Source organism: Ascaphus truei, chromosome 2 (assembly GCF_040206685.1).
Source record: "Ascaphus truei isolate aAscTru1 chromosome 2, aAscTru1.hap1, whole genome shotgun sequence".
NCBI lineage: Eukaryota > Metazoa > Chordata > Amphibia > Anura > Ascaphidae > Ascaphus > Ascaphus truei.
This window is the reverse complement of record NC_134484.1, coordinates 377,402,867-377,416,451: the sequence shown is the minus strand read 5'-3', so window position 1 is coordinate 377,416,451 and position 13,585 is coordinate 377,402,867. Positions and strand designations below refer to the sequence as shown.

Genomic DNA, 13,585 nt, shown 5'->3' with positions numbered 1-13,585 from the left:
TTGCTCTTCTAACACTGAACGGGTTTGTTCTACAACAGCATTTTTGGGGAGATCATATTCCTTATTATATGAATTAAACATCAACAATTTTCAAAGTACATCCAACGGTTGATGTCCTAAAATCAGGCACATCCCTGTGTCATGTCCAGGACCCAAGATCCCAAACTGGCATTACTGGAATTATTTGTGCACTTTGTCCCTTTCACTACCTTTCATCAGACATTGTGCACAACAAATAGATTATTCCTGAAATGAACTGCTGAGGCAGTGAATAACCTAGAACAATGAGACCGAACACTCCATGGCAATCAGTGCAAACACAATGTTCCAGAAAAGCATATGACAAGATGCAACACTAAAAATACAACAACAACAAACACCATACACAGAAGGGAATCCAGAGTGTTTCAGAGCAGGGACAGTGTGGTGGGATCCTCTTGCAGTGATGCCTTTGCCAAGACGTAGATCTTCTATCTTGGGGCAGCAGCCCCCCTTGACCTCTTCAGAGTGTTCTGGGGTTACCAACCGTAGGGTTAGCATTGGTAGTGTGAGTAACCTACCCAGGCTCCCTGGTGTTTATGTTGGCAGTGCCCCAACTGGGGGAATCAGCAGCCTTGGTACCCGAGTGTCTCGACGGGCACTGGGCATCAGCAGTGTCTTTATGCAGGGACTACGCAGCTCCTGCTCCCCTGTTCCAGTAGCCCAAGGTTTGGAGAAGGGAAGAGCCCAAACCTTTGAGACTCTGAATGGCTGCCTGGTGGAGTACATAGACAAAGTGAGAGCCTTAGAAGAGGTGAACCGAGAGCTGGAAGAGCACATCAGAGTGTACCTGGACAAAAAGTATTCAACTGTAAGCAGCTGGGGGTCCCTCAGGGACAACTGGGAGAATATCTACCACCAAGTAAGTGTTCAAAATAGAACATATCTAATGTGTTGATAATGCACTGTAATAATTATTTGCTGTTACATAGGACAGACAGTGTACACATCGCTGTACGTAAACCTTTACATACAAAATGAATCCTACTGTAGATTACTGTTTAATGTAGAAAGTTATAAAGCAGAGAGTTATGTTCAAGGTGGAAAATATGGCACCATTACCACAGAGCCACTACTTGTCTTGGTAACAAATGATATTACTTGCATTAAGTTTAGTCTGTAATCACTCCCAGAGGAAAACATGCACTTTAAAAAAAAATGTCAGCTCCATGCTCATTTTAATAACACTTCTTCGAAATGACAGTATATGCATCAACAATTTAAACAGCAAAATCATTATCTCCCCGAGAGGAAATAGCAGCCGCTAATGAAAATCTAAAAAAAAAAATATACAAAATACTGTAGAAGCACAGATAGCAAGATTACAATAAAACTAGATACATATATGTGTATTCTCTGACCAGCCTCACACTACTGCCCATCATGCGCTGTGTGTACTTACTTGCAATGCAAATAATAACTTTATGAATAACTATTTTGTTGGGAGCCGCAGAAAAACTTGAAGCGGTTAATATATATTTTCTAAATGATGATAGTTTTTTACGATGCTTGTTCTTGATCAATAACTGTCACCGTTGTGTGAATACAATCCACACTGTAACTTACCATATATATCTAAAGCACAGCTTTTGGACAATTTTTCAAGTGATTATTATCAATTTAGCAGGAGACCACTAACAATGCAACTGAAGTTAAACATGACATGCAAATGATTAGAAACATTGTTAACACACATCTCCAGTCAAACACTAATATGTTACAGTATCGAATTACTTTTACATAATAATATATTTAGTTCATATCTGTTGATATGTTATAGTCACAGTAACTCCAAGGGGGTAATGCGGGTTAATCATTAAACTGTAATGGTACCAATCTGGCACCGTGGCATGGAAACTCCAATCGATAGTGCCCTGATTTGCACTATTGTAGGTCAATGAATAATCCCCATATGTACTAAACTACCGGGAAAGGCTTGTTTGGGCAAATGCTTCAGAAGGAAAACTTCTTTGTCAAGTGTCTGACATATGATGGGAAAAAATCATCAGACATTTACACCACTTCAATCATGGCAGAGGTTTTTAAGGGAAAAACTGATATACCTGTACTGTACATAAAGGTATATTCATTTATACTTGTCATAATATGCGTATTGATTAATTCCTCCCTAACTCTGCCTATAACCAGCACTACCTAACTCACAAGCTGGTGCATCAGATGCTTATGCAGTCAAATTTGTAGCTTCATGCATTGATAGTCACCATGTATTAGCATCAATGTAATGACAAGGCCGCCATTAGCCCCCATGATCAGCGTAATCAGGAATTCAGTACCTTGGCTTGGCCGTCATGTATTTCGGTGTCAGGTGTAGCCACAAGATGGCAGTAGATACACAGTGCATCTATACAGACAACAACTGCATTTTGCTTCTAATAAACATTACTAACCTATCGGCATGGGATGAAAATGAGGAACATTGTGAAGGGAGAAAGAAAAACAATAACGGTTGAGCTTAGATTCAGGTATGGGGTTATATATATAGTATTAAAGTCTCCTGGCTGAACAATCAAGGCAACACTGGGTCAAAAAACGTGATGAAAGGTCCATATGGGACCTGAAACGCTGTCTTTCCACTGTTCTTGGCTGTCACATTAAATGGGGAACTTCATTATGAACTTGTGAGCAGAGCTCTACTTTGTATCTCTGTCTTAGAGGGGACCTGCACTTTGAGGAATCTGTTTGTCTGTGCTGTGTTGGTGCACAAGCAGGATTCTCCTCACCTGAAACTGTTTCCCCAGGAGAGTAACCTACATTAGGGTGATCACTGAGGGATTATATGTCATTGAATCCTTGATGCTAAACTGGAGAAATTCTGCCCCCCCCCCCTCCAAAAAACCCCACTCATTTTGTTGCATGTTGCGTCTTGCATCAGAAGATATACATCTATACATATATTAAGTAAAAACTGGTGCCATTCTGGGGCACAAACAAAATACATCAAGTGTATCAAAGAAAAAAATTATATTACTTTTAATGGGATTTTTTTTTAATTTGGAATGTTTTTTCTGCCCCAGAATTGCAGTAATTTTACCTTGATACAGACTCTGGAACCCAAAGAAGGTTATCAAACAAAAATAGTACCTGCACTCTGACTCTTAGCTAATGATACTGAAAAAAACCAATGGAGTGAATATGAATAATTTTAATAAACTGAAATTCTAACAACAGTAGCCTATGTGTCAATGAAAAAATCAATATCACCATGGGAAAAGTCAATATGTAGGGGGTAAAGGGGAAAGAATGAGAAGGCGAAAAACACATGAAACAAAAGGAAAAAAACACAAAATGGAAAAAAGAAAGCAAACTAGGGGGGCAACGTTTAGAGGGGTGACCTCTTCATCTGGCCCAATCCCCCTGGTCCCAAAGGGTCCCAGAGGTACTTCCCTAAGCCTTCCCTCCCCACTGTCAAAAATCTCACACTCACTAAGCACACAATATATGTTATGAATCGTGAAGCGGACCGAGTGAAAACAACAGATATCAATCACTAAACTAAAGAACATGAATTATGCAAAAGCAAAGTGTATATGCAGACATCCATTGTCAAACAGTAAATGAATTAGAGCAAACCCTCTGTCGTACGCGTTTTTTTTTTTTTTTAAATCGCATGCGCAGAGCCGAGGTCCCGCAGGGTGTCCTGTCTGCTGCCTATGGGCCCTGCCTGCTGCCTGTGGGCCCTGCCTGTGGGCCTGGCCCGCTCCCCCCCTCCCCTCGCTTCCTCGATCCCCCCCTCATTTCCTTGATCCCCACGTGGGACAAAAGGCGGGGAAGCGCCAACCCTGCACCCCCGCGTGCGCCTCCTGCCCCATGCAACAGCAACGGGGGATGCTGCAGCCGCCTGCCAACCTCGCGCCCCAGCAGCAGCCGTGGAGGATGCTGCAGCCGCCCCGGCATCTCGGCCCCACCCCCCCAGCTGCCCACCTCCTGTGCGCTCCCCGAGCCCACCGCCCCTGCGCTCCCCGAGCCCACCTCCTGTTACGCCCCCCTCCTGTGCATTCCCCGAGCCCACCTCCTGCACCCTCAACCTCCCCCCCCCCGTGCCCACCTCCCGCCCCGGGCAGCTGCCAAGGGGACATCAGGGGCAGGGGCGAAGCGGCAAGGAAGCAGGAAGCAGCACCCACCCGGTCAAGGTAAGTCAGCTACTCAACCCACCCCACCCAGTCACTCAACCCAGTCACTGTCACCCACCACCCAGTCACTGTCACCCACCACCCAGTCACTGTCATCCACCCAGTCACTGTCACCCACCACCCAGTCACTGTCACCCACCACTCAGTCACTGTCACTGTCATCCACCACCCAGACACTGTCACCCACCACCCTGTCACCCACCCCCCTGTCAGTGTCACACCCCCCCCCTGTCACTGTCACCCACCACCCAGTCACTGTCACCCACCACCCTGTCACTGTCACCCACCACCCAGTCACTAACCCACCACCCAGTCACTTACCCGCTCACTCACTCTCCCACCCAGTCACTCACTCTCCCACTCACTCACTCTCCCACACACTCACTCTCCCACCCACTCACTCACTCTCCCACCCACTCACCCACCCAGTCACCCACCCACCCAGTCACTCACTCAGTCACCCACCCACCCAGTCACTCACTCAGTCACCCACCCAGTTGCTCACTCAGTCAAGTCACTCAGTCACCCACCCAGTCACCCACCCACCCAGTCACTCAGTCACCCACCCAGTCACTCAGTCACCCACCCAGTCACTCAGTCACCCACCCAGTCACTCACTCTCTCTCTCACCCACCCAGTCACTCACTCTCTCATCCACCCAGTCACTCACTCTCTCACCCACCCAGTCACTCACTCTCTCACCCACCCAGTCACTCACTCTCTCACCCACCCAGTCACTCACTCTCTCACCCACCCAGTCACTCACTCTCTCACCCACCCAGTCGCTCACTCTCTCACCCACCCAGTCGCTCACTCTCACCCACTCACTCGCTCAATCTCGCACCCACTCACTCTCGCACCCACTCACTCACCCAGTCACTCACCCACCCATACAGGCATACCTGTCTTTTGTTGAAAATATAAAAATAAACATGTTGCATTGTAATGTTTTTTTCTGTATCACAGTTAAGTAAACAGTTAAGTAAAAGTTGCGCGCTAAAAAATATTTTTTCGTGGTAGGTGCGCTGTGGGTTCGGGGGGGGGGGGGGCGCTATGGGTCCGGGGGGGCACTATGGGTTCGGGGGGGGGCCTGCTCCTTTCATTTGTCCCAGGCCCCAAGATTTATTTTGGCGGCCCTGTTTGTGCGTGTGTGCGTGTGTGTGTGTGTGTGTGACAGTGTGGGTGTGACACTGTGTGTATTGAACCGGACTGTCCTTTATTTAGAAACTCTGTCCAGTAACAAATTTGAAATAACACTGGACATGTATGTGTCCGGTATTACGTCTCTGGATATAGTAACCTGACTGGCTGTTACTAGGGGGCTGGGCAGCTTTTTCCATCCTTGCTGTTGGGCAATGCAGCCAACCAGGAAGAGGTGTCAGGAGCCTGGGGATGGGTCCAAGGAGAGGAGGAAACAGCATAGAGTAGAAAGACGTGAGAGGGGTGTGTGTTTGTGTGAGTGTCTCAAGCGCGTCGCACATTTCACTACTGTGTCCAGTACTGTATTGTTGGAGAAGCCACCTGGGAACCCTATATACAACATGATAGTAGGAAAAAAACATTTCTTACATTTAATGCAGATTATTGTCCAGTAACATTTCGACTTTAAAGCTGTTTGACATACAGAAAATGGGAACAAAAATTAGTCACATTATAATAACTAATATATATATATATATTATAATAACTCTTCTTCTACCCCCTCTAATACTGTAAATGCAGCTGAAAATGGCTCAGTGACTCACAAGGAACTAACAGTGAACACTGACGAGAGAACCTAGACCAATTGATGCACGTTCAGAATTACTTTTTTTATCTTAACAGCAAAAATGTACTTTTTGATTAGAATACGTTAAAGTCAGAATGTTGGCTATTTACCAGCATCTCAGAGCTGCTGCACTTCAGGAAAAACAGCATTTGAGTCATCACAGAAAAATTTCCAAGGACATATCAATTTCTTTAATATAAATCTGATGTTCTATTTTTTATTCCAGTTTTGCAACTGTTGTTACCTTCCATATACCATGTTTTTTAATCTGTGATATTTGTTGTTCTTTTTGCAATTTCGGTCTCAAGCCTAAATCGGCAAGGCTATAAAAAATATATATGGCATTTCCCTTTTTGCAGTCCCTATGTATACAGTGTAGCAGGGTACCCCCTGGCTACTATTCTACCCCATGGGCTTGCAGTAAACCCTGATATTACAGGATTGCCAGTAGTTGGTATGGGGTTTTCCCCCTCACCCTTAGATACTGCACTTGAGTGACAGCAGTACATCCTGTTGTAGCTGGGACAACGGGGTGTCCGCCTTCTGGCTGTACTTAAGGGCAGGACCGCCCTAAAGTTAGGTAGTTGTTCCTTTCCTCTGAAGAAGGCAGATCACACGACTGGGAGCCTGAGATTGGGGCCTTCCCATGTGCTCTTCGCTACGGGGAGGAGTTAGTGTGGACAAATACCTCTGCCTCCGCTAGGGAGGTGGGGAAGAGCTAGGACAGCTGCGGGTGCCCTTGGCCTGTAGTGACAGTCCAGGTACCATCCTCAGTGATAGCTGATCTGAGAGACTGTAGCCGGCAGAAGACTGCTGATTACCCGTTGCGTTACTGCAGACCGTAGTAATAAACCGTTCCTGTTTTGCAATATACCTCCGGCCTGGTGTGTGATCTAACTGGGGGGAGAGGTAATCAGTTCTACCGTGGGAGATCATCTCCATTTCCCTGGAGTCTACGGCAGATGGAGGCGCTGCACTGCTAAGTATTATGTGAGGTATGAACCCCAGAAGCCTGTTCCTGTGTCCCCAAGTCATCTCGGACGACTCAGCCCTCCTGTTGCCAGCAGGTATATGCACCATACACCCTGTAATGGCCCCTACCTGCGATTGGGTAGGGGAAACACCGTTACATTTGGAGGCGCTGCTGAGATCTGTAACAGGACAGGCTTTCAGCGAAACAAAGCTGGAAGTAACAAGGTACGCTTCCAGAGCAAGTACTAAAGAAGCAGGGAGGCTAGGTATAGTGTTCAGGGGACCCCGGTATACCATAATCAGGGACCACTTTCTCTGCCATGAAACTATGACTTAGACTGCCCTATCAGGTGAATGGTCTGGAGACACAAGGCTATTGCTGTTCTAAGTCGCCCTAAGGTGGGTAATCGAGATACCTAGAAGTTGGTGTACATGGAAGCCCCAGGAGCCACCGAAGGAAGGGTCTGCTATACCGGCAGCTTAGAAGGGGCGGCGTAAGGGTACTACATTGGGAAGAAGCCCAGTGTACTACAAGCCAGTAGCCAGACTATGGAAACACCGAGCGCTTGTAATGGATTAAGATCGTGTACAGCATATTGAGAATTTTGCTAGCCTGGGGTACAACCTACTATTGGTAGACTGCTAATCTATATGCCGCAGAGACCACAAGAAATAAGTTCCTGCCAAAACCACGCAGACCGTGTGGTCCAGTAGCAAGTATGTTGTGAGGTGGCACGAAAGCCATAACCACCCCTTTTTGTGCTGCTAAGGACTTCTGGTTTCACTGTAGGGAGCAGACAGTGAGGACATTGTGATTATGGGTGGGGCTGCAGACGACGTTCCTGCTCTTCAGATCGAGAAGCCTGTCATAACTGCCCAGGTTCAACCCGCAAGTGAACTATTTCAAAATAGCGTCCGACTTCCCGCCAATGCCCACGAGGTTGTGCTCAGCGTGGGTGCTGAACCACGTGCTACTAGGTGCAACCTATTCCCGGGGACTTGGGATCCGCCAATCGCGCGAAAACCAGGACTCCATCCCAGCGATGTGACTGGCTGAGTCAGGAGCCCAAGTCACGCCCTGTCACTGTTGGTACCCTCCTCTGATCTCCACCAGAGGGAGGGGCCACAGTAACAACCAATGCTTATCGACTACCAAAGACAAGGGAGGAGTCGGACGTGCCCGACCGCACCCTCAGTTCTCCGGAGCCAGCAGCATCAGCGGAGCTACTCTACCTGTGCTGCTGCCTCCATGCACTTTAGTCTGATCCAAAATGGCGGACTGTGCAGCAGTACATTGCTCTTTGCCCGGGGAATACCTAGAAGTAATAACTGGGGAGGCCACCGCTTTATGTGCCTATGTCCAAATTGTGCCTGTCCAGGTCAAGACCTGGAATGGGGAGCTACGTGCCCTACCTGCTGTGCCAGCTACTTCACTCCCCGCCTGCCCTCGTCCACGTCTTGTTTGCCTGGAAACAGGACCAACTCTGACACAGGGTCAGACGATGGGGAGCTTTCTTTCTGTACAACGGAGGCTGGCTCAGTATCCAAGACGGTTCCACAGCCAGAGCCGATCCATGAGCGAGCTGAAGGGCCTTAAGCTACACCAGCATGTGCCGCAGCTCAGCCCCTATGATGCCGCAGCTCAGCCCCTATGATGCCGCAGCTCAGCCCCTATGATGCCGCAGCTCAGCCCCTATGATGCCGCAACCACCGGTGAGTGGTTCTACTTTTGTCCTTAAAAATGAGGACTTTGCTGGAGATTCCAGATGATGGCGTAGCTTAGTCTGAAGGTCTCATCTGGAAGGAGTTTAGCAACAGCGGAACCTTTCATGGGTGTCAAGACTCAGCGACTCGAGCAGCAGTCGGACTGCGCTTCAAGTAATCATCGGGATTCCCGTGTACCTGCAGAGTGGTGATGAACCACAGCCCAACTCCCAGCAGGGCTTGATGGCGACGCCCGCTGAACTGATACCTTCCAGAGTCAAAAGCTTCCAATCCAGTTACAGTGCTACCGCTCATACGTGATACTTTGGCTGAGCACCAGAACTGTGCTATGGAACAATCCTTTCCGCCGCCAATAGAGTCTTATATTGCCGGTATGTGGGGAGTACCTCCTTGGGAAGTGGAGCAAATTAAGGACAATGTTTCTCATGTTCCTATAGAGACTGTTTTGCCTGAACCAGACATGCCTGTGAATTTCAAATGTATGGCGAGGTGGGAAAGGAACAGGTTGAAATCCGAATTCTATTTTTAGGAATCAGTTGAAGGGGATATAGAGTTTGAGTATAGTACTGAAGATGAGGATATTACACTTTTTTCAGACGAGAGTGAAGGGAGTGAACCTTGCCCCAAAGGGAATGAGTTCAGGGAATTTTCTGATAGAGCAACTAAGGATGATATCCCGATAATTGTTGTAAAGCATTTCCCCAGAGTTGAATCTGCACCACCTTATGCTTCACCCCCCTGGGTTAGTGAGATTATGGTAATCAGTCAGATTGGGGTATGCCTAGTTCCAAGAAAAGCGCTCGAGGGTTATCCTGGAGGGATATTTCTGCGTACTTAAATTCCATGCCTACCACCATGACGGGTTGAGGGTGCCCCTTATGTTACCAGGAATGTCGTTCGGTGGTTGCTTTAAAACCAGTAGATCATGCCGTATGCAGACCCCCATAATAGGATATTTTCAGTAACAGTGCCCGGTAGTACAGAGCATTAGTTAGCTATTAAAACCGGAGCACTAATATAACAAGGTTCTCCATGTTTGAGGAACCTACATTAATATTACAGCATTTTATGTGTTTAGTGAATACATGACATGTTCTGTTTTCCCATTGAAAATGTATATCATGCATAGTAATGGAAGATCATGTGAAATGTTATTTTGTTTGTTCAGGTTTCATCAGAGATGATACCCGAAAATGTAGGACCCAAGCGTGGTCGTTGGGAATCCACCAGAGGGAGAGTGTAGCGGGGTACCCCTAGCTACAACCCTATGGGCTGACAGTAAACCCTGGTATTATAGGCTTGTCAGTAGTTGGTATGGGGTTTTCCCCCTTACCTTTTGGTACTGCACTTGAGTGACAGCAGGGGGTGGTACATGCTGTTGTAGCTGTGACAACGGGGTGCCCGCCTTCTGGCTGTACTTAAGGGCAGCACCGTCCTAATTTAGGTAGTTGTTCCTTCCTTCTGAGGAAGGCAGGTCACATGATTGGGAGCCTGTGATTGAAGCTTTCCCATGTGCTCTTCCCTACGGGGAGGAGTGTGTGGTCCAATATCTCTGCCTCCGCTATTTAGGTGGGGAAGAGCTAGGACGGCTGCATGTGCCCTTGGCCTGTAGTGATGGTCCAGGGACCATCTTTAGTGATAGCTTATTGAGAGACTGTATCCGGCAGAAGACTGCTGAGTACCTGTTGTGTTACTGCAGACCGTAGTAATAAACCGTTCCTGTTTTGCAATATACCTTCAGCCTGGTGTGTGATCTAACTGGGGGAGAGGTAATTAGTTCTACCGTGGGAGATCATCTCCATTTCCCTGGAGCCTACGGTAGATGGAGACACTGCACTGCTAAGTATTATGTGGGGTATGAACCCCAGAAGCCTGTTCCTGTGTCCCCAAGTCATTGCGAATGACTCAGCCCTCCTGCTGCCAGCAGGTATATGCTCCATACACTCTGTAATGGCCCCTATCTGCGATTGGGTGGAGGAAACACCGTTACAACTGTAAGAAGAGCTGTATCATTAGTAAGCAGCACAAGGTGTCTCAGCATGAACTTACTAAATACTAAATTGTGTCAGTTTTCTTTATAAAAATAACCAATGATTTTCGCAGCAGAGCACTGCCCCAGTTAAAGGGTATTGTGTGCTGTGCATTACCGTAATATGGAAATTACTAATACTAGACATCCAGTGGGAGACGTTATAATAATGTAAATGGCATTATTTAATCTGAAAAGCACATTTATGACGCACGGCTCCACTTGTGCCTAATCATATTCAGACATTTGTGCAATCTTGTATTGTGCCCACATAATGTAAAATGACAATAAATGATGCACGTGAACATCAAATACAAGGTTTATATAGTAACATTGGAGAGCAAGTTCACATGTTTTAGACAGGACTGCAACCCTGCTTTTCACCATTATCTCTTAGCATACAGTGCTTCCACTGCAGCAAGGTATTCTGGGTAATGACATGCAAATGAGCACATTCAGTCTGTGACTGAATGCTCATTTGCATGTCATTTCCAAGAAGTAATAATAGGGAACGGCAGAGTTGCATTGGTATTTTTATTTGCCTTACGCTGTACAGTGGAGGATTTTGTCCCTTTTTACCGACCATCACTGATTGAATGTGAGAATGTTTATCACAGTTCCCAGCTTAAGAACTGGGTCAAAATTGGAGCAACACTGAATTTGTTTATTAAAAGCAATGATAGTTTCGCAATGATTTTACAGTCCAGATACCGTACTTTAATAAATAGACTCCCTGTGAGGGAAGAAAATGTACCTAAAATGATACTGTGCAGGGAACTTTTTATTAATATGACCCAATGTGACCAATAACTTCTGCAAAAAGTTGACTTTGCATCAATTCCCACGGGCAGCATAAGTATAAAATGTGTTCTCTTGTTACATAGAGTACATCTGGTGGCTGCAATTCTCTCATGACCACAGTTTAATGCTACTTAAAGCTGCATAACAAGCAAAATCCTACAGTACGTGTTTTTTTTTTTTTGTTTGTTTTTTAAATAAATCAGTTTTGTACTATGAGAAAATACTTGTAGCATTTAAAAAAAAGTATTCTAATGTAGCAAGCATTTCTATAGAAACCATTTACAAAGTCACACCCCCTTCCTCTTCTGAGACAGGCTCTGGCTCTTGAGCCCTGCCCTCTCTCTAGCAGTGCACCAATTGTATCTAGTGCCTGCCTGGTCACATGATCTTCCCCACAGGACTTTGCATCCTGGGTACTCTTGTGCAGCCCTAACAGTGATATAAAGAACCCCTGATTCAGCGATCAATTACAGGAGAGCGGATTGATCTGCGTGCAGATTGTATTGATGCACATATTGAATGGAATTTTTTTTTAAAACTGCAGCTTTAACAGAGCAGAATTATTTAATCCAAAGAGAAAGAAAAACTACAGTTACAGATGGAAAGGTTGATACATCTCATTAAAATATTGCACTCACTTCTCCCTTCTACAACTCTCCCAACAAAAGTCAATAGCCCAAGCAAAGCAAAATTGTCCTAAAGTACCTCGATGCTTTCCCCCTGTGTATCACTCAGTCAGGAATCAGGATTAGAGACAGGCGAATTGTTTTTGCGTATTTTAATCCGCAGCGGATCGGCCGGTTCCTTTGGTCCGCGGATTTTAGCCGATTAAATTCAAAAAGTGCGAATCGCGTTTTGCTGATTTTTTCATTATTATTACCAATACACTACGTGGATCCCGCAACCCGCGGACAGATTTGTAGAATTCAATCTGTGGATTCAGTAAATCCGTTGGTGGATTCTTAAGAACCAGCCAGCAGATTGCTGAATCTGCAGATTGGATTCTACAAATCCGTTCACGGATTGTATCCAATGGCGGATTTTAATGAATCCGCGCGGATTGAAACCGCCCATATCCGTTTGCGGAGATATCAGGAGATGATCTCCTGCAGCTGTGGCTGAGCTACATGGGTCTTCCTGCATGAAAAAAAGTACAATCATTCAATCTGAGGCCGGGGACATAGTACAGCAGATGCACTTACCCCCTGCATCTGTCATCAGCACGGCTTTAACAGCCGCTTCTGCATGCGTGCGGAGGCTCAGAAATTTTGAGGAGACAGGCTTGCTTGAATTTCGGCGCTGAGGGGAGCGGAGGAGCGGTCACGTGACCGAAAACAGCCAATGATAGCTAGGGACTAGCCCCGCCTCCCGCCACGCCTCCGTCACGCCTCCCACCACGCCTCCCGCCATGCCTCCGCCTTCACTCCGCCCCCAAAGCGCGCTCACTGCCTCGCCTGCCAGGACGCAAAAAAGCTCCTGCTTGAGCAGGCGAGGCAGAGCAGGAGCGCGGATCAGCGCGGCCCGAGGCACCATGCCCGAGGCCTAAGACCTCAGATATAGTGGGCGTGTGACGAAACATCCACAGCGACGGGGAGGCGTGGTGGAAGCGTGGCCGTGACATCACAAGGCTGGTTCGCCCATATTGGCTGAACCGCTCACGTGACCCGGCCGTCACCAAAAAATCTGCTGCGCAGTCGCGCTTCCTCGCTTGCGCACTCGAGCGCACTATGGCCGGCCCCATAAATCCCCTGCAGTCGCTCGCACCATTGCCGCGGTCTAATTGAAAAAAAGCAGCCCTTTCTGTTTAATTGTGTTTTCCACCTTCCATCTGTTTTTGTTACTTTTGATGATTCCACTTGTATCCTTCTGGACAAAATGTGTTATTGTTTTCTTTTTAAATGGCATTTTCTTTGTGTTTTTTTGGGGGGTGGGGAAACTGGAATTTTATCTAAAAAAAACAATTATTTTTAAAGCGTTTGAAAAACAGTTGTTCAGAATTCGGGAACAATATAACACCACCCCCCCCCCCCCCCCCCCACCCAATATTTTTTGAAACTACAAATCGAGTTTTGCTAAAACCTACTGTATATCAAAACACTA

The 13,585-nt window shown here is 46.6% G+C and overlaps 1 protein-coding gene across 1 annotated transcript in view; it reads left to right on the top strand.

Annotated features, from left to right (window-relative positions):
- The first annotated feature begins 430 nt into the window (after positions 1 to 430).
- BFSP2 (beaded filament structural protein 2) overlaps positions 431 to 13,585 on the top strand; it is a 40,119-nt gene continuing 26,964 nt past the window's right edge. The window contains exon 1 of the mRNA XM_075587116.1: positions 431 to 901. Within this exon, the coding sequence (XP_075443231.1) occupies positions 446 to 901 (456 nt within the window). The 5' untranslated portion in view covers positions 431 to 445. The remainder of the gene's footprint in view (positions 902 to 13,585) is intronic.